Consider the following 18,704-nt stretch of genomic DNA (forward strand, 5'->3'; position numbering starts at 1 on the left):
ACTCAGGCGGGCCTTGATATCAATATCTATATCTACTACCTGCGTGATTGCATTGCACCATCCGTCCACCTAGGAGCGCCGCCGACGGTCGTCCAGCCCAGTCTCCTGCCGCCCGTCGTCGTCCTCCGGTTTTCACCGCCACTGTCATCTGTCTCGGCGAGCAGCATGCGCAAGTAGTCAACCAGAACCACACTTGAACAGGCCGTCCGTTTGTGTGTGTGCCAAGCATGTGCAACGCGCTGACGTAGTTATCCACTACCTTTGCTTCTGCCGACATGCCACTGGGCCGCCATCTCCCAAACCGGCCGGGAAGAGATACAGTCCCTGGCTAACATGTCGGCCAGGGCCCCTTCACTGCCAATCATCGCCTCCACTGCGCCGTGTCGGGTGGAGCACGACTATCCTCACATCAATGCTCAAGCCATTGCCTGCATCAAGCTCCAAGACTGTCGTTTGAAGAAAAGCCTCAACGCTCCACCCGTGATGCCACTGGCACATTAGCGACATGTGGCCCGATAGCACCAGATAGCGTCTTTGTAGCTAGGCGTCTGATTACTATCTGTAGTACAATGGTAGCATACTCGACTGGTTTACAAACTGCCCAAGCAAGCATGCAGCTATAGCTATAGCAAGGACATGGTACTCTTTTGACGTGCAATCCAAGTCCATCACTTCTGCTACATGTAGAAAGAAAAGCACAAGACTGATAGCCCAAAAGACTGCGACTCCTTCAGCACACGTCTTAGTGCTGCATGTACCTTGCTAGATACGAAGTGCTCCGTACTCGATACTTGACAAGCGTCCTGCATCATGGCTGTGTTTGGGGCCTGTCGTGGCTACACAGTGAGTGGTCCTGCCTAAGCAAAGGGTCCTCACGATTGCCCCAGCTCGGCCAAACAGCCGGCCCGTGCGGCCTATTTGCATTTCTTACTTAGCAGCGCTGCAACCACAGGCACGCGCGATACCGAAGCTCATAGCCAACACCATACCGCTGCCGCGCATCCAACCACCATGTCTGACCGCGAGTTTGGCGGCAACGACGACCTGTCGCTGCCCAAAGGTCGGCATTTTCAAACTTCAGCCGCCTCGTGAATGCTAATGCGCCCCAGCGACCGTCCAAAAGATTGTTCAAGACATCCTCGCCAGCGAACCTGGCATGACGTTTGCCAAAGATTCGCGCGACCTCTTGATCGAGTGCTGTGTCGAGTTCATCACGCTCATCTCATCTGAAGCCAACGAAATCGCCGAAAAAGACGCCAAGAAGACAATAGCCTGCGAACACGTCAAGGCTGCCCTGGAAGAGCTCGACTTTGGCGACTACGTCCCCGCAATCCTCGAGGTGGCTCAAGACTATAAGAAGCAGCAGCAGGTATGTTTGCGAGGGTACAAGTTACGCGACCACTAGCTAACGCGGGGCAGAATCGCGAAAAGAAGCAGACCAAGATTGAGCAGAGTGGCATGACAGAGGAACAGCTCATCGCTGCGCAGGAAGAGCTCTTCAAGAACGCTACGAGCAAGTTCAACGCGCCGCCTGCGCAGTAGCGTTGCTTTCTGTGAACGACTTGTACGAATAATGGCTTCAGTTGCGCGGCGTTTGATGGGCATTGCGAAGGCGCGAGGCAGGCGTTTGGCTTAGATAAGGGATACATCAAGGGCATTTAGGGTGTACGGGCCGGCATGTTTCAAGCATGATAATAGGCGTTGTCCGACGGAGACTCAAGCCTGGGAGGCTACAGCACGAAGCTCGCAGTTGTCGCGACAGCACATAGTTTATTCTATCCGCATTCATCCACCTGTACTCACTTCCTCCTTGGTGAATGCGCGTTCAGAGTAAGACGCGCATGTGTGTCATGGCCAATGACGTCGGGCTTGGGCCCACACCCCGCGTGGCCAGTAGCCGCATCCCACCTACAGCGTTGCCCACTACTGTCTATCTCCCGAACCACTACCCATAGCACAACTCCACAAGCCCCTACCTTTCCCAGCTATACACCATGTCGGGTCTCGAGAATGCGCTTTTTAACCTCAAGGTCAGCTGGCTTGTGTTTACCCTGACAAACTCTAAGCTCACACTCATCAGTTCACGGCCAAGTCGCTGAACAGGCAGGCGCTCAAAGCTGGCAAGGAGGAGCAGGCCGAGAAGACCAAGCTGGAAAAGGTGGACAACGTGTTTCTCACGCGAAAGACGTCGGACTAACAACCATGCCAGGCGATGAAACAAGGCCACAACGACATTGCACGCATATACGCCGGAAACGCCATCCGCAAGCAGAATGAGAAGCTCAACCTTCTACAACTTGCCTCGCGCGTCGATGCCGTCGCAGGCCGCGTGCAAACAGCAGTCACAATGCGACAGATTACAGGCAACATGATGAAGGTCAACCGGAGTCTAGACGTGGCTATGAAGTCTATGAGTCCAGAGAGGGTACGCGACACTCACGACTACTTGCTCCATGACCGCTGACAATACTTAGATTGCCTCCGTCATGGTCGATTTTGAGAAGCAGTTCGAGAACGTAGACTCCGCCACCGAACTCTATCAGGACATCACCTCCTCCGCGACCGCAGTCGGCACACCACAAGAAGACGTCGACCGCCTGATGGCGCAGGCAGCGGACAAGGCCGGCGTAGATCTACAGCAAGATCTCCAAGAAGCCACACCGGCTAAGACCAAAGTTGGGCCCACTGAACAAGAAGAGGAAGCGTTTACCGAGAGGCTGCGCGCTCTAAGGAATTGAGATACAAACAATAGTCTCTTGCGGGGTTCCCAGGGTGTATTGGAGTTTGGGCGCATTACATGCAAGCGAATTGTTGGGAACACTAGGATAGTTTTGAAGCGGAATACTTTGCTCATAACTACCAATTTAGTCAAGGATCAAACCGACCTTCATCCTTACCTGGTTGTTGTTACAGTATATGTCACACCGCCTACACATCACCACCCCATCTCTGCGTATTCGGTATCTCGCCGGTCGCTAGTGAAGGCCGCCAACGAGGCACGCACGCAAGACCGGTTTCTTTCGGAATCTCGGGAGACGGCTTCGGCTAAGTTGCTCGTTGCTCAGCCGCGTTTACCTTTCTACCCGGTTGATATAAACATCATGAGTCGTGAATTGCCCACTCTTGTAGGCATGTCCTAGCTACAGACTTTCAATTTCTCTCATCCCTAATCGGCAAGCTCATGCAGAACTAGATGCGCTGTCGTTTTAACTTTTGGTTTCATCGAGTGGTTTTGCTCTCATCGTAGCAAGATTATAGTAAGAGAGGGGTGCAGTGTCCTAGCTCAACGTGCCCCGGATCGTCAGCAGTGTTCGGGTGCCCCACGATGGACCCTGCATTCAAGTTGGCATGGCATGCAACATACATACACATATCTCAGCCGATGCTACCCATCGCCAACTTGCCTACCAAAGTCCGATGATGCAGGCCTCAAGGATATGGACCAATCAATGGGCGCAGTGCCCACTCGGCTGCTCTTGCTCCGACGTCGGTGTTCATTCGCCGGAGAACTTTCAGCTAAACTCCGATATCTTTCGTCAGCGCCTGGTGAATCAAATCCCTCAACAACAGGTGCTCTTTTGTTGTGAATCTTCGCGGCATATTCGTCGCACTCGAGACGCACGACGGAAGGGAATTTACCAGGAACGACAAGCGTAAAGCGCCCGCGAAAAGAGTAAGATTGGAGAGCTGAAGCATTCACATGCAGCACAGAAAGAGAGAGTTTATCAGTCATCGGAGGAAGCTGCAATGGGGGAAGAACAAGCCAGCGGTGTGAAGACACCTGCAAGCACAGAGCATGGAGAGCAAACTACCGTACCCAAGGTCGCAACACCTTCTATTGCAATTCTCAAACCCAAGCTCCCGCTGCCTGCGATGCGCACACCCACCACCTCGACCGACACACCTCGCGAATGGAACACCTCCAAGCTCGGTCTACGCATCGGCGTTGATGCTCTCTCAGCAGGTGCAGCGGGAGTACTTGTCGCACCCATTATAACCATGATCGATAAAGGCATCATCGAAAACGCAAGTGGCAGGAACACATTAGGTGCTAGTCTGAAGAAGAGTGCCGTGGAGTTGTTGGCGAAACCCCACCGCTTTGTGGCAAGCAAGCCTTTCGTCCTCATCTTCAGCCTATACTTTGGAACATACTTTACGGCGAACAGTATCGATACCGTTTCCGCGACCGTGAAGCCCACACAAGGATTACAGGAACAAACAAGTGGAACAAGCAAGTTTCTAGCTACGAGTACAGCGAATCTGGCGTTGTGTTTGTACAAGGACAATCAGTTTACGCGGCTTTTTGCTGCGCCGGGGTCGTCTCCTCGACCTGTTCCTTTGCCAACTTTTGCGCTCTTTACAATTCGCGATTGTCTTACCATTTTCGCTTCTTTCAACTTGCCGCCGCTGCTTGCGCCCAAGGTGGACGAGCGCATGGGCGAGGAAGTGAAGAAGTATGTTGGTGCGCTGAGCGTCGCGCAGTTTGCTACGCCTGCTGCGGTTCAGATTGTGAGCACGCCATTGCATCTGCTGGGTCTTGATCTGTATAACAGGCCTGATGCTACGGTGGGTGGTGTTGACGGGAGGGCCAGTCGCGTTGTGAGGGATTGGGCCAAGAGTGCTGCGGCGAGGATCTGTCGTATTGTCCCTGCATTTGGTGTTGGCGGTGTGGTCAATACCAAGGTACGGAAGAATATGATGGGAAGGCTTGAAGAGTAGGAAGTTATGAGGATGTGTGGTTGAGGAAGAGGAAGGTCGATGACTTCAACCTACACATCTAACCGCAAGATGACCCCGTTTCCGAATACAAAAACGACAATATCTTAATACCGTAATCTCCCACCGTCATTGCGATTTGTAGGCTCAAGATGGCACGATGTGTACGAATTATGGATAAAGATACGGCAGCAACTCGTCTTGGACATCATATGGCGTCAAAAGTTTCTTCAAGTAATCTCATCTCGGAATATCAACATAGTATGGCGTTATCGGCGTTCCAGCGACGACTGAACACAAGCAATAATAGAGCACACTATCACACTTCACTCCATGTCTTAACCTGACACTTCTCTCTAGACCGGTTTATGCTGCAACGTTCCACTGACATTACGCAGGGTTCCCGTACCATGGACCTGAACAAGAACGATACATTATGCTGTGCTGGTACGAATCTGTGCTTCACGTATTCGCATTCCGCAATGCCTTGCGATTTTACGGTCGTGTTGCAAGGATGTCGCTCCTACCAGCGGTGACATCATCGTTGACTCAATATTTGGAACGGTCTCGACCGTTGTTGCTATTCCTGGGTGTGGCTGCATGGCAAATCTCGGTTCCTACATCTCGCATGTTCGCACGGATGTTCATGTAAAACTACCGTGCGCTCGTTCATGGCATTTTAGCCGTTCACCACAAACTCGCCCGGACCTGGTAGCTGCGGATGATTTATGCGATCGCAGAAGGTACATGGCACAAGAAAGACATAGTCAAAGACGTCTCCTGCTGGTAAGGTTGATGTGATCAGATGTCAAGAGAGAGGAAGTCGTGGGGTGGTTTTATAAAACATTAACATCCCATTTGTAAAAACCTCTACATTAGCGTAATGGTATTCGAGTCTACGCCTTCTCATTCCCAATACTCGCGCTTCCACCCCCTCTAGCTTCAGCAAGAAGTTGCGTGCCAACAACCTCTCCTGTACTCTTGCTCTTAAACACACCTGAGATGGAGTATAGTCCCATAAAAGGCTCATAAACATATTCCTCTTCCCACACCTCTTCGCCCTTGAACGTCACACTCTCGTTGAAGCCATTGAACCTCATGTTCTTGAGGTAATCACCCACGATGGAAGTTGCAGAGATGGTACCGGAATTGTCGAGAGTTTGCTCTACGATATCACCGTTTTGAGCAAGGACGCGGCGCTTGTTTGTGTTGCCTTCAAAGTTGTTGACGGAATAGAGGATGTTGTTGCGGAGGTCCCACTGGTGGAAATCAATGTCACGCTTTGCCTTGGCTTGTGCAGTGTCGTTGCCTCCTCCAGTAAGTCCGCCGGCGACGTCACCAACAAGTCCAGCGGTGTCGTTGATGATGGATCCGAGGCCGTTTCCGAGCTCCGCAATGACGGGGTTGAGGTCAATGCTGTCCAATACGTCGCTGACCATGGATACGAGGTTACCAAGACGTGCTTCGAGGTAGACCTTGGCTGTGACGTTTTGGATAAGGAGTGAGACTTTGTCGACAGAAAGGTCTACTCCGGCGTTGAACTGCAGCAACTGGAGTACCTGTGCGTCGAGGTTGATCTTCGCAGTCAGGTTGTCGACACCAATGAAAATTTCGCCAACGTGAACTGATGCGTTAAGCAAGACGTCCGGTATGGGGTTCAAGGCGGAGATGTTGGACGAAGATGTGTTTTCCGTCTCGTAAAGTACGGCAGTTGGGTCACCGTCATCTCGGACATCGAGCTTGTAGCCACTGTAGCCATCAGAGGCAGATTGACAAACGGCGAGGAATGGCAACGAAAGGAGTGTAATAGTCGGAAGTATCGACAACATCTTGACTGGTGGTGAAAGAGAGACTGGTCGGAGGTCGACGTGCTGCTGAGGGAGCGAAGGGAAGGAAGCAACAACTCGATGGATGTCGTTAATCGACAAGAGACGGGCGAGCAACGGTTAACAGTACCATCGGGTGTAGTAGTGAGTTGCCTGCAAGGATCATTGCATAGAACGATTACCCGTCATCCACCACACCAGCAAAAAAGGAAATTAAGGAGATCATTTTGGCACATGCCATTCGACAGAAAATCTAGAAAACCGGTAGTTCGCACGCGAATCAGGATTTCTAGAGGTTCATGCCTTAGCATTACTCCAGATGGCGCGGTCCAGCCTTGTGGGAATCCTTGCTATGCCTGCATAGGGGGCTTTACCCGAGATTGCCGTTATGGGAACCCTTGTAATACCACATGTGCAGGATTGCCGTCTCCGCTGATTTGCAACGGGATTCCTTCGCTTTAAACATTACCTGGGCCGTGTTTACTGATACTTGTACGGCTGTCTCGCTCGTTACTATCGCTGTCGTTGTTGCTGTCGCCACCCACGCCAACATGTCGTTCTCTATCCGCCTACTGCTCATCAGCATTTTCCTTACCTTTGCAACACTCATTTCTGCGCAAACGACATCGGAAGCACCATCAACCCCACCACCTACCAGCACTATCCCGCCGCGAGGTAATGGAACTTCCACCAGACCACCAGAGGTTGCACCTACAGGATCTTCACCCCCGGATGTGCTTCTCCGTGTCCCTGAACTGCACGTAGGCAGAATCGAACTAGGTGTCGAGAAGCTTCAAGCAGATCTTAACCTGAATGCCAAGGTTGCCGGTCTCGTTCAGATCAACGCTGGTGTCCAAGTCTCAATCGAGAAGGTCAACATCACTATTGCCGATGTAGATGTTGAGCTTGAGTTGATCGTACGATTGGGCAACCTTGTCTCAATCGTTGAGCGCGTTTTCGATTCTTTGGACCTGAACCCTCTCCTAATCGGTTTGATCGGAAACGTTACGAACTTGGTTGGAGAAGTAATCGGCGCTGTAGATGGTCTTGTAAGTGTCCAAATGATTCTACAATATGGAGGAAACTAACAGCAAGTAGCTGGGATCGATTACGCAAAACGGAAAGACGCTGAACTTCTTGGTTGATAACCTCGGTAACATCGTCCAAGAGGTCGTGGGAACCGGTGGAGACGCCCTCCAGCAGATTGTCGGAAATTTCAAGGTAAGCATCATCATACTATTCTATGCAACGATAGCTAACCGGAATTACAGCTCAACATGACCGAGATCACTGGTAGCGCAAAACAAGTTGGTCAGGGACTCACACAAAAGACCTTCTCATACGAGCCTCTCAATGCGCTTGTCGACATCGTGACCAACACTGCCGGCCAAGTTGTATCGGCCGTAGTTCAAAAGAAGAACGGTGGTGGTAGTGGTGGCGGCGCATCATCTACAGCTTCGGCTTCCGGTACCCCAATGCCAGTTAGCTTGCCTGTGAGCTCAGCCACCAGCACTTCGTAGGCGCATATAGCATCGCGATCATGGCTTAATCTAATGCATTCTTGATATCGTTCATGCAGTGGTGAATCTGTGATGCCTTATCTCACCAAAGCATTGATATCTAGGTAAAGCTGGGATGTGCGAACGACAGAATGAAGACGGCGTGAAATGTTACCTAGGTATGATGGTGATTAATACATATAAAACCGACGCATATCTGAGAAGCCATCCACAAACACCTAGGTATACTTGATACATGACTCACATCCAGCTCTGCAGTTCGAAGTAACCCAAGCTTCTATATGCACACTCGATATTGCTCCCGCTTGACCGGTGCTTATTCCACGTTGTCTTCATGTCGGTACTTTCTAGCATGTAATGGAATTTCTGACTGTCTGTCCCAAATCCGGATAACGCTTGATCACCATTTTGAGTCAGAATGCCACTCACTGATGATAGATTCAAGAGGGCACTCGGCTCGAGTGGTGTCAAAGCGCGAGTTAGTCCTTGTATAGCCTCAGAAGATACGGACTTCACCGCCATCAGCTTGGAAAGCATAGTAGAACGGAACAAGAATACGGAATGTCAAGTCTCTTTATTTGAGGTAGATTTGTGACTGTAGCAGGGTAACATGAAGTCTGAAGTAGTTCTTTTTGATGATGCTGCCCTCGAACAGTTGGTCGAGAGGTTCCTCCAGATAATGCTCAGCAATTTCGTCTGGAGCCATACCTTGGAAGACCTCCTGCGTAAGATGCAGGCTCAACGCCCTGAGATGCTCAGCCGGTCGAACGCCGAGCTTGAAAACATCATTTTGCAGCAGAGTGGCAATTTGCCCGGGTAACTGGATCAAGAAGGCATCGCTGCGATCGGCAGAAGAATGGTCGTATACCTCCATGGTCTCCCGAGCCGTGTCCAGGCCGAAGTATGCGGAGTTCATGATGTGTGATCTAGGCCCACGCTGGTGTCAGAAGTATATACCAGCCACTAGATCTGAAGATCTAAAATCAGACACTGGATCGGGAGACATATAGGGCGACGTCAAACCGAGGTAGTCTTCATCGCAGATGTAATGGTAGACCACATCACGCAATTCTCGTGGAAGTTGGGCCTGAATCTTCGTGGCAAAGAGCAGGCAGGAAGTTTGCACATAAGTATGGACAACTTGATCGAAGGGACTGCAATTGAGGGATCAGTACATGAACTGTTTTCAAGTATGCCTTTTGTACACGCGTACCCTCCTTTGCATAACTCTTGGGCACGCATTACCACCCTCTCGCGCCATATCAATTTCCCATATTCGTACTCATACTCCGTCTGTCTGTGTGAACGTTATTCTTTGAGTTGCAGAAGTTGGCGATTGAACAACGGACTCGATTTTCTTTACCTTTGAAACTATCTTGAGTTTGTCCAATCTCATACTGCAAAGCGCATGGAGTTATTATCGCTGCAGAAACATATGGACCCCCCATAATTTGGCATTCGATCGTCCAAATTGACAGTTATGTTAAAAAGTCGATATTAGTATAAGAAAACGTCACTTTTTGCATTACGGACGATTTGTATCCACTATATTGCAGTTCTATAGGGGTAGAAGCCTGTAGGGGTAAAAGCAGAAAGTGTGAGGGTGAAGGAGAGAGAGAGAGAGCACGCAGAAAACATGAGATGATAGCTTTAGACTGACCTATCGGATGAGATGGGAGTAAGATACTTACCGCGTAGGTGATCAAAGACGTCATCAAACCTCCGTAGAAAGACCGGATGGAAGCTCTCTTACTTCTTTCCTTCACCTTCACACTCTCTACAAGCCCCTATACGTCTCATACTCCTATATAATTGCAACAAGAGTGAATAGAAATCCTCTGCAATGCAAAAAGAGGCTTTTTCTCATACTGATATCGACGATTTGACATAACTGTCAATCTGGACGATCGATTAACAAAACAGGGGTGGGGGTCCATATGTTTTCGCAGGCACCGATATTCAGCTATCATCTCGCTTCACATAATGTGCTCAGACAACCGGTTTTCTACGGCAGCAAGTTCCTTATGGAGCTCTGCCGCACATCTTCGCAAGAATCCCGGTTTTTGAGGCATGGTGAAGTTGAGTTTGTGATCGTAATGACAAAGGTAGGAAACGGACGTTCTAAGGACGCAACACCCATGCATATACGTGTGGCACTATGTTCACCGCTAGTTTGTTGCTTAGCAATATGTGCGCGCAAAACGCTCCTCGTCCTTGTGATTTGGTATCAGATCGTCGTATGTTTTCGAGCGGTTGCAGGTTGACATTCGTTTGATTAGTATAGCGCGTCCGAGCAGTTAAGCCCATGGGACATACTCGACTAAGTCTCCAAGATGCGGCATCTTACCATACACCCTTGAATCATCTTTACGCTTGTACTTCGCAGATTGAGATAACGCTTCTCTCGAGATAAGATGGAGAAATTTATTTTGAAATTAAACTATGTAAACTCATTGCTCAGAGCTTGGACTTGGAGACAATGAATGAGTTGCCAATGTTCAGCCACTTGACAGCATCCGTGACGAGCTCGTCAACAATTTCCCTCGCAGACTTCCTTTCGTTGACAACAGCGGCGACCTTGCCCATCAGGAACGGTCGCGCGTTGTCCATGGTCTCGTCGTCGAGGTCATCGCCCATCTTCTCAAGATCATGCTCGACAGGTAATATACCCTTGCTGGTGAGCTCCTTGATCTCGGCTTGTCTGTTCTCCTCCCAGTTTGCGACATATGGGTTGGTGCGGATACGAAGTGGTCGACCAGTGAAGATGATGGTACGGATGTTGTCGTCCCAGCCAGCTGTTCGGACGGCTTCTTGATGTGCCTTGGGTGCACCAGCCTCCTCGGAGAGAATGAAACGCGTTCCTACCCAGACACCGGTAGCACCGAACGTAAGCATCGCAGCGAGGGACTGGCCGTTGAAGATACCGCCAGCAGCCACAATTTGTACTTGCTCGCCGGTCAGGGGCGACTTGTGGCCCTCTACCATCTTGACAGCCGCCGGGATGAAGACGGATGTGGGAACATCTCCAGTGTGTCCACCGCCCTCGCCTCCTTGTGCGCAGATGATGTCAACACCAATGTCGAGGCACTTCTTGATGTGCTTGGGGTGTCCGATCATGTTCATGTATAGGATACCGTGCTTGTGTAGCTTCTCGACAACGGCTTTGGGTGGGACGCCGACGGCAGAGACGAACAGTTTGGCACCGGAATCGATAATGATGTCAACGAGCTCGTTCAGCTTGCCCTTGGTGTAGTCGTAGCTGCATATCGTCAGTCTCATGCCTTTGATGGGGCAAGCTCGCTGGGTACGTACTTGGTCTTACGCGCGCTACCTCCGACTTGGGGGAGTAGCAAGTCGATACCGAACGGCGCGTTCTGGTCATTCAGGTATCCCTTGAGCTCAGCGATTTGTTCACGGAGCATGTCGGGTGTGTATCCGACGCCGCCGATGACACCGAGACCACCAGCGTTTGTGACAGCGGCAGCGAGCTTTGGTCCAGCAGCCACGTTCATGCCAGCAAGCATAACGGGGTGCTGGATCTTCAGCAGGTCGGTAAGCTTGGTGCGGATTTGCTCTGAGATTTGTCAGTTGAGGAACATGTGAATGAACTGTGGATGACATACGTGGAGAAGCCATGGTGATTGAAAATATACGGTTGAATTTTGCTGTATGTGTAAAGAGTGGAAATGCGAATGTATCTCAGCAAGCAGCAAGGAAGGCAACGGGAGTGAGGAGTCGGGCGCTTTCTTATGGAGTGAGGAGTCTTGGTCGACTCTCATCAGGCCGTGAGCCGAGGCACGACGCAACCGTCACGCGGAGAACGCTAGCTGTATCAGTTTTAGCGTGTTCTGGGGAAGGCTGCCGGCATCGCGTGCCAGTCTCTGTCCCACGGCGTCACATGCAAGTATGTTCACTAATGCGTCGAAGTGTTTAGTTACGCAAAGGGCTGCACTCTCATGCTGTCCGCACCGTACGATGCGTGCATTCAGCACCATCAACAGCAAGCTGCCTAGTTCTGCGAATTTTCGCTCGTCGCTCACTCAACGTCGGACATGTGTTTCGTTACTTAACCCTCGCGCTCTACGCTACCCATGCCAATTCCGGAGTTCGTCGCAAATATCGCGGCGCCATATATCCAGTACACCAGATGGCACGAATACTAAAAAGCACCGCGCATTCATCGCCTTGGGGAGCAACATGGGCGATAGAGTGGCCATGATTGAACGTGCATGCAGAGAGCTGGAATCGAATGGGAAGGTGGACATCATACAGACTAGTAGCTTGTGGGAGAGTAAGGCTATGTATGTAGTCGATCAGGACAATTTCGTAAACGGTGCTTGTGAGGTACGCTACGTGTTTACTCTCAATCTATATGTTGAACTGACGCAAGTAGATAGAGACTGCACTGTCACCAATTGAACTCTTAGATGAGCTTCAGAGGGTTGAAAAGAAGATGGATCGCGTTAAGATCATCGACAAGGGACCCAGGAATATTGATCTGGATATTCTACTCCATGGATACACAAGGTACTCCGACGAGAGACTACAAATACCTCATCCGTTGATGTTTGAGAGAGAATTTGTCCTGCGCCCACTTTCCGAGTAAGTCAATTTTGTGTGTATTTAATGAAGCAGTTTTGACCTTCGTTAGGCTTTTGCTGAGAGGACCTGAACATTTCCCATTCAAGGGTCAAATTAGGGATTATCTTAAGAAGTTACCCGCATCAGATGTGCCGCTGGTCCCGATGACGCCACTTGCACCAGATCTATCTCCCATCTCGTCTGCCCAACTAGCGAAGGACACGCGGATCATGTCTATCCTGAACGTTACACCAGACTCATTCTCAGATGGTGGTCAGAATTATGATATCGACGAAGTGACGCTAGCAAACACCATCCGAGCACACATTGCGGCTGGCGCCACGATTATCGATGTAGGTGGACAATCAACTCGGCCCGGTGCCGTTCAGGTTTCCGCCGAGGAAGAGTTAGCACGGATCTTACCTGCTGTCCAGCTGATCCGCTCATTGCCGGAGGCCGACAATGTGGCAATCAGTGTCGACACATACCGTGGACGCGTTGCTGAAGAGGCCATCAACGCTGGCGCAAATATGATCAATGATGTCAGTGCAGGAGCGATGGACGACTCGATGCTTTCAACCATGGCCAAACTTGGCTGCACGGTCTGTCTTATGCATATGCGCGGCACCCCAGAAACCATGACCTGTCCTGAGATGACCTCCTATCCCGACGGCCTCGTAGAGACCGTAGGAAGGGAACTTCTCGAACGCGTCTATGCAGCAGAGAGGGCAGGCGTCAGGCGCTGGCGCATCATCCTTGATCCTGGTATTGGCTTTGCGAAGACACAAGCACAAAACCTAGAGCTACTTCGCCGGCAAGACGAGTTGATGAGATATCCGGGCCTGGAAGGCATGCCTTGGCTTGTCGGAACGAGTCGGAAGAAGTTTATTGGGAATATTACGGGAGTCAAGGAAGCAAAAGACAGGGCCTGGGGGACTGCCGTTGCCATCTCGGCGGCTATCCAAGGCGGTGCGCATATCGTAAGGGTACATGATGTGAAGGAGATGGCGCAGAGTGCGAAGATGGCGGATGCACTCTGGCGAGCATGAGAAGAGAAGCAAAGAGCACAAAATTTAGTCCTCGTTCTCCACGATGCTATCACGGAACTGAGTTTCATGATCGACATATTGACGGGCTGTACGATAAAGACTAGAAATTGAGACACTATTTGAAGATAAGCTCAATAATATAGACACTACATATACACAACAAGGCATCAAGACCCCTTAACGCCTATAAATGGCTCGCTCTCGCAAAAATTCACACTCTACAACTTGCTACCACCACCCATCAACTCAGCACCAGCCCCGCTAATAGCCAGCTTACCCGTCTCCTTAACCTTGGTCTGGAACATGACTGTGTTCCCTACCTTCCACATCTCGGTGATCAATGTCTGACCTGGCAGTACAACACCTGCAAACCTGACCTTGATGTTCTTGAAGGGACCGTAGGTTTGGAGTACGTGCTTACCCGAGATACCAAAGCTGCACAGACCGTGGAGAATGGGTGTGGGGAAGCCGCCGGCTTTGCTGAATGTTGGGTCAATGTGGAGGGGGTTTAGGTCGCCGGAGAGACGGTAGATGGCCGCTTGCTCCTCAGTCGTACGCTCTTCAACAACAGTGTCTGGTGCGCGTTGCGGTGGCTTGTGGACCTTTGTTGCGGCACCACGGTCACCGCCCTTCTTTTGGCCACCAAAGTTACCAGAGCCACGGATAAATACTGTGCTCTCGTTGTAGAAGATCTCCTCGCCGGTCTTTGCGTCCTTGGTGACGCTACCATATACAACCAGTCCAGCAGCGCCCTTGTCCACAACCTCAACGAGCTTGGGCACAGCGACAAGCTTGGCTTCGGTGGGAATGGGGAACTTTCGGATTTCGAGGTACTGCTCGCCGTGCAGGAGCATGCGGGGGTCGAAGTTGGGGACGATCTCGTCAAAGGAAAAGGGCGGCTCGGCGTTGAAAGGTGGTACGACACCGAATGTGGGGATTACTTGGAAGTTCTCGTCGCCTTCATAGACAAAAGGAAGGTCGGTGCGCTTGGCGCCAATTCCGAGGTCTGAAACATGTGTTAGTTACGAAGCTGGTGTCAAGCGATGGACAAAACTTACTGTAAAGGATGACGTCCCTCTCGGTGTACTCGAAAGGCGTGCCCTGGGACTTAGTAGCTAGAGCCTTCTTCTGAGCCTCGAGAACCTCCTCGTTGCTCTTTGTGGGCTTCTTCTCCTTCTTGTTCTTCTTGCTAGTATTCTCCATGTTGGCCATGATGGACTTGAGACCGCTGGCATTGTCGAAGGGGTGGTCAGCACGTCCGTCATCGAAGTTGGTGATGCGTTCCCATTGGGAGAGGACAGCCTCGGGCGTAAGCTTTACGTCCACAGGGAAGCCGTGACCACCAGTGCGTTGCCATCTGGTCGCCGCGAACCATCCGGAACCCATCTCGTATAGACCGCCAGTTGGCTCAGGAGCCTTGTCGGAGACAAGGAGAATGACCAGAGGGGCGTTGTAGTCGGGCTTGAGTGCCTGAACAACCTCCTCGGGCAGGATGCTGCGGGTCATCTGAGTGCCGGCATTAGGAGCAACAGTGTTGACGAAGATGTTGTTCTTCTTGCCCTCAAGCGCAAGAGACTTGGAGAAACCGAGAATACCGCATTTGGCCGAAGCGTAGTTGGCCTGGCCGAAGTTACCGTAGATACCGCTGGTAGAGGTGGTGTTGAGGATACGGCCGTATTTCTGCTTGAGCATGTAAGGCCATGCAGCCTTGGTGCAGGAGTAAGTACCGAACAGGTGAACCTTATGGATGATGTCCCACTGCTCGTCGGTCATGTTGGCGAACGCCTTATCGCGGAGAATTCCGGCATTGTTGATTAGGATATCGATGCGACCGTACTTCTCAATGGCGGTCTTGATGACAGACTCGCCATCCTGAACATCACCCTTGTTGCCAACAGCCTCTCCACCAAGTTTCTGGATCTCCTGAACGGTGTTGTCGGGGTTTACAAGATCGTTGACAACGACCTTGGCACCACGCTTAGCCAGCTGCAAGCAGTAGATGCGACCCAAACCAGCACCTCCACCAGTGACAAGAGCGACCTTGCCCTTGAAGTCAATCGGCTCGCCCTGGGGGTTGGATGGCAGTTGGTTGGCCTTCTCAAGTAGTTCAAGCGCGTTGGCTGGACCTTGTGGGTGCTCAGGCTTGGAGAAGTCGACGACATCCTTCCACTTGGCAGCAACAGCTTCGGGTGTGAGTGAGTCGTCGGCCTTGAGTAGGACACCAGAGGCTCGTTCCCATCGCAGCTTGGCTACGTGGCCTGCGCCCGCCTCAAAGATGGCGCCAGTCTCTGTGGATGATTTGTGTGTGAGGACGGCAACGAGCGGGACGATCCATTCGGGCTTCATCTTCTCGAGGACATCGGGAGGCATGACGGTTTCAGTCATTCGGCTAGCGGCGATTGGGGCGACGACATTGCAGAGGATGTTGTACTTCAAGCCCTCCTTGGCGAGCGTCTCGGTGAAACCAACAAGAGCGAGTTTGGCAGCTGCTGAAGTTAGCACATGCTTGTGTTGATTACAGAACGTGTATGCGTACCAGAGTAGTTTGTCTGCCCAAAAGATCCGAAGAGACCGGCAGCGGACGCGGTGCTGATCAATCTTCCGTACTTCTGTTTCCTGAAGTATGGCCACGCAGCATGCGCGCACTTGTATGCTCCGTAGACATGGACTCGGTAGATTAGATCCCAGTCCGCTTGCTTCATGTTCTTGAAGCTGACATCGCGCAAGATACCGGCGTTGTTGATGAGGATATCAATACGTCCGAATGTGTCGACAGCTGTCTTGATGATGGCCTCTCCGTTCTCGACCGAATCGTAGTTGGCGACCGCCTTGCCGCCAGCAGAGCGAATCTCATCGACGACTTTGTCTGCAGCCTGTCGCCGAGTTAGTAATGGAAGAATCATCGATAGAACCAAAAGACGTACCGCTGAGCCCTGTCCCTCGCCCTTGAAGCTTCCACCGAGGTCGTTTACAACAACGTTCGCGCCGCGACTGCCAAAGAAGATGGCATATTCGCGACCCAGACCACCACCAGCACCCGTTACCACAACGGTCTGGCCATCATATCGCAGCTCTTGCGCAGCCATGATGTGTTTCGTATGCTTTTGAGAAGAGGCAGCCTCTTCGTTGGTTGACGGAGAAAAGTTGCGCTCGAGGAATGTCCAATACAAGCAAGCAACAAGAGTGTTAAATGTTAAATGGGTATCAGCAAAGATCCCACGTTAGGAAAGCGCAGGTTTTGGAAAGTGAAGATGAGAGGATAGGTGGCTTGCAGCGTGACGGATGTTCAAACTAAGGTCATTCTCAATCTGACCCGGACGTGTCTCATGAAAGCAGCCGAGCTGATGATAATGACGATTTACCTCGGCCCCGACGGCAGTTGGTCATGTGTGGGGAGTTGCGCACCGTGCACCTCACGCTTTCACATGCCTCCACCACCCCATCATGTCCTCCTGATGGCAACCTTGGAAAGTCCGGGGTATCATGTGACAATCATGAGCCTCATACCCGGTTACCATGATCGTTGAGCCTTGGTTATAGAGAGTTGATGGATGAACAGTTACTGAGCTGATGTGGGGCTGCCAATAGCACCGCGCGAGGCCCGAAACACGTACCGCACGCGTCCTGGGCACCGCGATGTTGGAGTGCATTGGAGATGGAGCAAGTGCGCTGTCGATGTTTTCTTTTCCCTCCGACATAGCTGAATAGTGCACTGGAAGTGACTGCTTGTTATCTAATACTTGTCACCAGCGAGATGGCCGACACGCGGAGCTCCAAACTATCGGTCTGAAGACACAGCATGTTGCAACTAGTACATGGGGGTCTCCAGCTTTAGACGCTCCCCAGTCTCCGTGAGAAGAATCAGCTAAACTTACTTTTTTTTTTGGAAAATTCGCTGTATTCGGTGATTGAGAGCATTCGTGTTCAGGCTTGAACTTGTCCAGGATCTAGACGTTCCAATGCAGCAAGCCAGCAATGTTAAGTAAACACAACGCCTGGCCCAAAGTCCACTACCCAAATATGCATAGTCGATAGCATCATCGATCCTTTGCAAACACGATACTTCACCAGGATCATTCTAGTTCTATCGATATCTGCGTCATGCCGAAGACAACGCCGACCCAGACCCCCATCGTCACCGCTTCTTGCCTACCATTTGCTCACCCATTATCGAGGACTCCACAGCGCCTTCGTGCGTGAGCGTGCAGGACACCACTCTTGCACGCTGTATACGCTCATCATGCGCGGTTCGGCCCGTTGACGGCTTTGACCGCCTTCAGCATTCGCGTACCTACCTTACCGAGCCTCAAAATCTTCTGTAGTGCGCCTATTGCAGGCTGTATTCTATCACTGCCACTAATTAGAGAGGGAGAGGCATGGAATTAGTGGATGGGGAGAGTCAAAGGTATCGGACGGGGCATAGTGCGCCGGAAGCTACCATGACCGACGTCATGCCGGTCACCACATGACGGACATCTTAGTGAAGTAGAGGTCAGAAGTTCTCCCAGCTTGTGGTAGCTCGTAGAACTTGTGTGTACTGGGTGACGACCCTTCTGGTCAAAGTAGTTGTTCTAGAGCCGCCCTAGCGGGAACAACTCAAGATTCTGTTGGTACAGACCACCAGAGTACAGAAATCATCGCTGTATGGTGCCTAGATATTGTACTATTCTTTGGTTCATCATAGCAGCCGGTAGGTCATAACCCTCGTCTCCAACAGGAATGGGAAAAAATCGTGAGGCGGCATATAATGATCATTATCGTGCTACCAGCACGAAGAATTGTACGGGAGTGGGTTTGTGGATGCACAATTGTGGGTACGGAACGCTTACAGATGCAAGTCGATATAACCCGCACATACTTTGATTACACTCCTTTGATCCGACTCGAGTAAGACTTCTTTTCCTTGTTACAAGACCCATTGTATCTTGGAAGTTCTGGTTAAAATCGCAGTCTAAAGAGCATTGCTATGTTGGTAACGCTTTGTCGTGTACGCTGCTTGGTTTCTGACGCCG

General features: G+C 51.1%; 9 protein-coding genes across 9 annotated transcripts; 5 read left to right on the forward strand and 4 right to left on the reverse strand.

The window, feature by feature from the left end:
- Window positions 1-1,011: 1,011 nt before the first annotated feature.
- ALTATR162_LOCUS1415 (uncharacterized protein) lies at window positions 1,012-1,542 on the forward strand (the record flags this gene model as incomplete). Its single annotated transcript, XM_043309011.1, has 3 exons — window positions 1,012-1,060; window positions 1,110-1,369; window positions 1,420-1,542. 3 exons carry the CDS (start codon window positions 1,012-1,014, stop codon window positions 1,540-1,542), a joined length of 432 nt encoding a protein of 143 aa, XP_043164946.1.
- A 452-nt stretch (window positions 1,543-1,994) lies between these two features.
- ALTATR162_LOCUS1416 (uncharacterized protein) lies at window positions 1,995-2,738 on the forward strand (the record flags this gene model as incomplete). The annotated part of the gene is made up of 4 exons (XM_043309012.1): window positions 1,995-2,030; window positions 2,081-2,158; window positions 2,210-2,425; window positions 2,475-2,738. The coding sequence occupies 4 exons, from the start codon at window positions 1,995-1,997 to the stop codon at window positions 2,736-2,738; spliced, it is 594 nt and encodes a 197-aa protein (XP_043164947.1).
- A 1,009-nt stretch (window positions 2,739-3,747) lies between these two features.
- On the forward strand, window positions 3,748-4,719 carry ALTATR162_LOCUS1417 (uncharacterized protein; the record flags this gene model as incomplete). Its single annotated transcript, XM_043309013.1, has 1 exon — window positions 3,748-4,719. The coding sequence occupies one exon, from the start codon at window positions 3,748-3,750 to the stop codon at window positions 4,717-4,719; it is 972 nt and encodes a 323-aa protein (XP_043164948.1).
- An 893-nt stretch (window positions 4,720-5,612) lies between these two features.
- On the reverse strand, window positions 5,613-6,545 carry ALTATR162_LOCUS1418 (uncharacterized protein; the record flags this gene model as incomplete). Its single annotated transcript, XM_043309014.1, has 1 exon — window positions 5,613-6,545. One exon carries the CDS (start codon window positions 6,543-6,545, stop codon window positions 5,613-5,615), a length of 933 nt encoding a protein of 310 aa, XP_043164949.1.
- A 548-nt stretch (window positions 6,546-7,093) lies between these two features.
- ALTATR162_LOCUS1419 (uncharacterized protein) lies at window positions 7,094-8,062 on the forward strand (the record flags this gene model as incomplete). The annotated part of the gene is made up of 3 exons (XM_043309015.1): window positions 7,094-7,591; window positions 7,641-7,763; window positions 7,814-8,062. 3 exons carry the CDS (start codon window positions 7,094-7,096, stop codon window positions 8,060-8,062), a joined length of 870 nt encoding a protein of 289 aa, XP_043164950.1.
- Window positions 8,063-8,636: 574 nt separating this feature from the next.
- ALTATR162_LOCUS1420 (uncharacterized protein) lies at window positions 8,637-8,978 on the reverse strand (the record flags this gene model as incomplete). The annotated part of the gene is made up of 1 exon (XM_043309016.1): window positions 8,637-8,978. One exon carries the CDS (start codon window positions 8,976-8,978, stop codon window positions 8,637-8,639), a length of 342 nt encoding a protein of 113 aa, XP_043164951.1.
- A 1,541-nt stretch (window positions 8,979-10,519) lies between these two features.
- Window positions 10,520-11,698, reverse strand: ALTATR162_LOCUS1421 (uncharacterized protein; the record flags this gene model as incomplete). Its single annotated transcript, XM_043309017.1, has 3 exons — window positions 10,520-11,321; window positions 11,375-11,636; window positions 11,686-11,698. The coding sequence occupies 3 exons, from the start codon at window positions 11,696-11,698 to the stop codon at window positions 10,520-10,522; spliced, it is 1,077 nt and encodes a 358-aa protein (XP_043164952.1).
- A 561-nt stretch (window positions 11,699-12,259) lies between these two features.
- ALTATR162_LOCUS1422 (uncharacterized protein) lies at window positions 12,260-13,692 on the forward strand (the record flags this gene model as incomplete). Its single annotated transcript, XM_043309018.1, has 3 exons — window positions 12,260-12,406; window positions 12,456-12,664; window positions 12,714-13,692. 3 exons carry the CDS (start codon window positions 12,260-12,262, stop codon window positions 13,690-13,692), a joined length of 1,335 nt encoding a protein of 444 aa, XP_043164953.1.
- Window positions 13,693-13,903: 211 nt separating this feature from the next.
- Window positions 13,904-16,778, reverse strand: ALTATR162_LOCUS1423 (uncharacterized protein; the record flags this gene model as incomplete). The annotated part of the gene is made up of 5 exons (XM_043309019.1): window positions 13,904-13,920; window positions 13,970-14,698; window positions 14,751-16,178; window positions 16,229-16,565; window positions 16,617-16,778. The coding sequence occupies 5 exons, from the start codon at window positions 16,776-16,778 to the stop codon at window positions 13,904-13,906; spliced, it is 2,673 nt and encodes an 890-aa protein (XP_043164954.1).
- Between the last annotated feature and the right edge of the window lie 1,926 nt (window positions 16,779-18,704).

The sequence above is a fragment of the Alternaria atra genome (assembly GCF_907166805.1).
Source record: "Alternaria atra isolate CS162 genome assembly, contig: 21, whole genome shotgun sequence".
NCBI classification, from domain to species: Eukaryota; Fungi; Ascomycota; class Dothideomycetes; order Pleosporales; family Pleosporaceae; genus Alternaria; species Alternaria atra.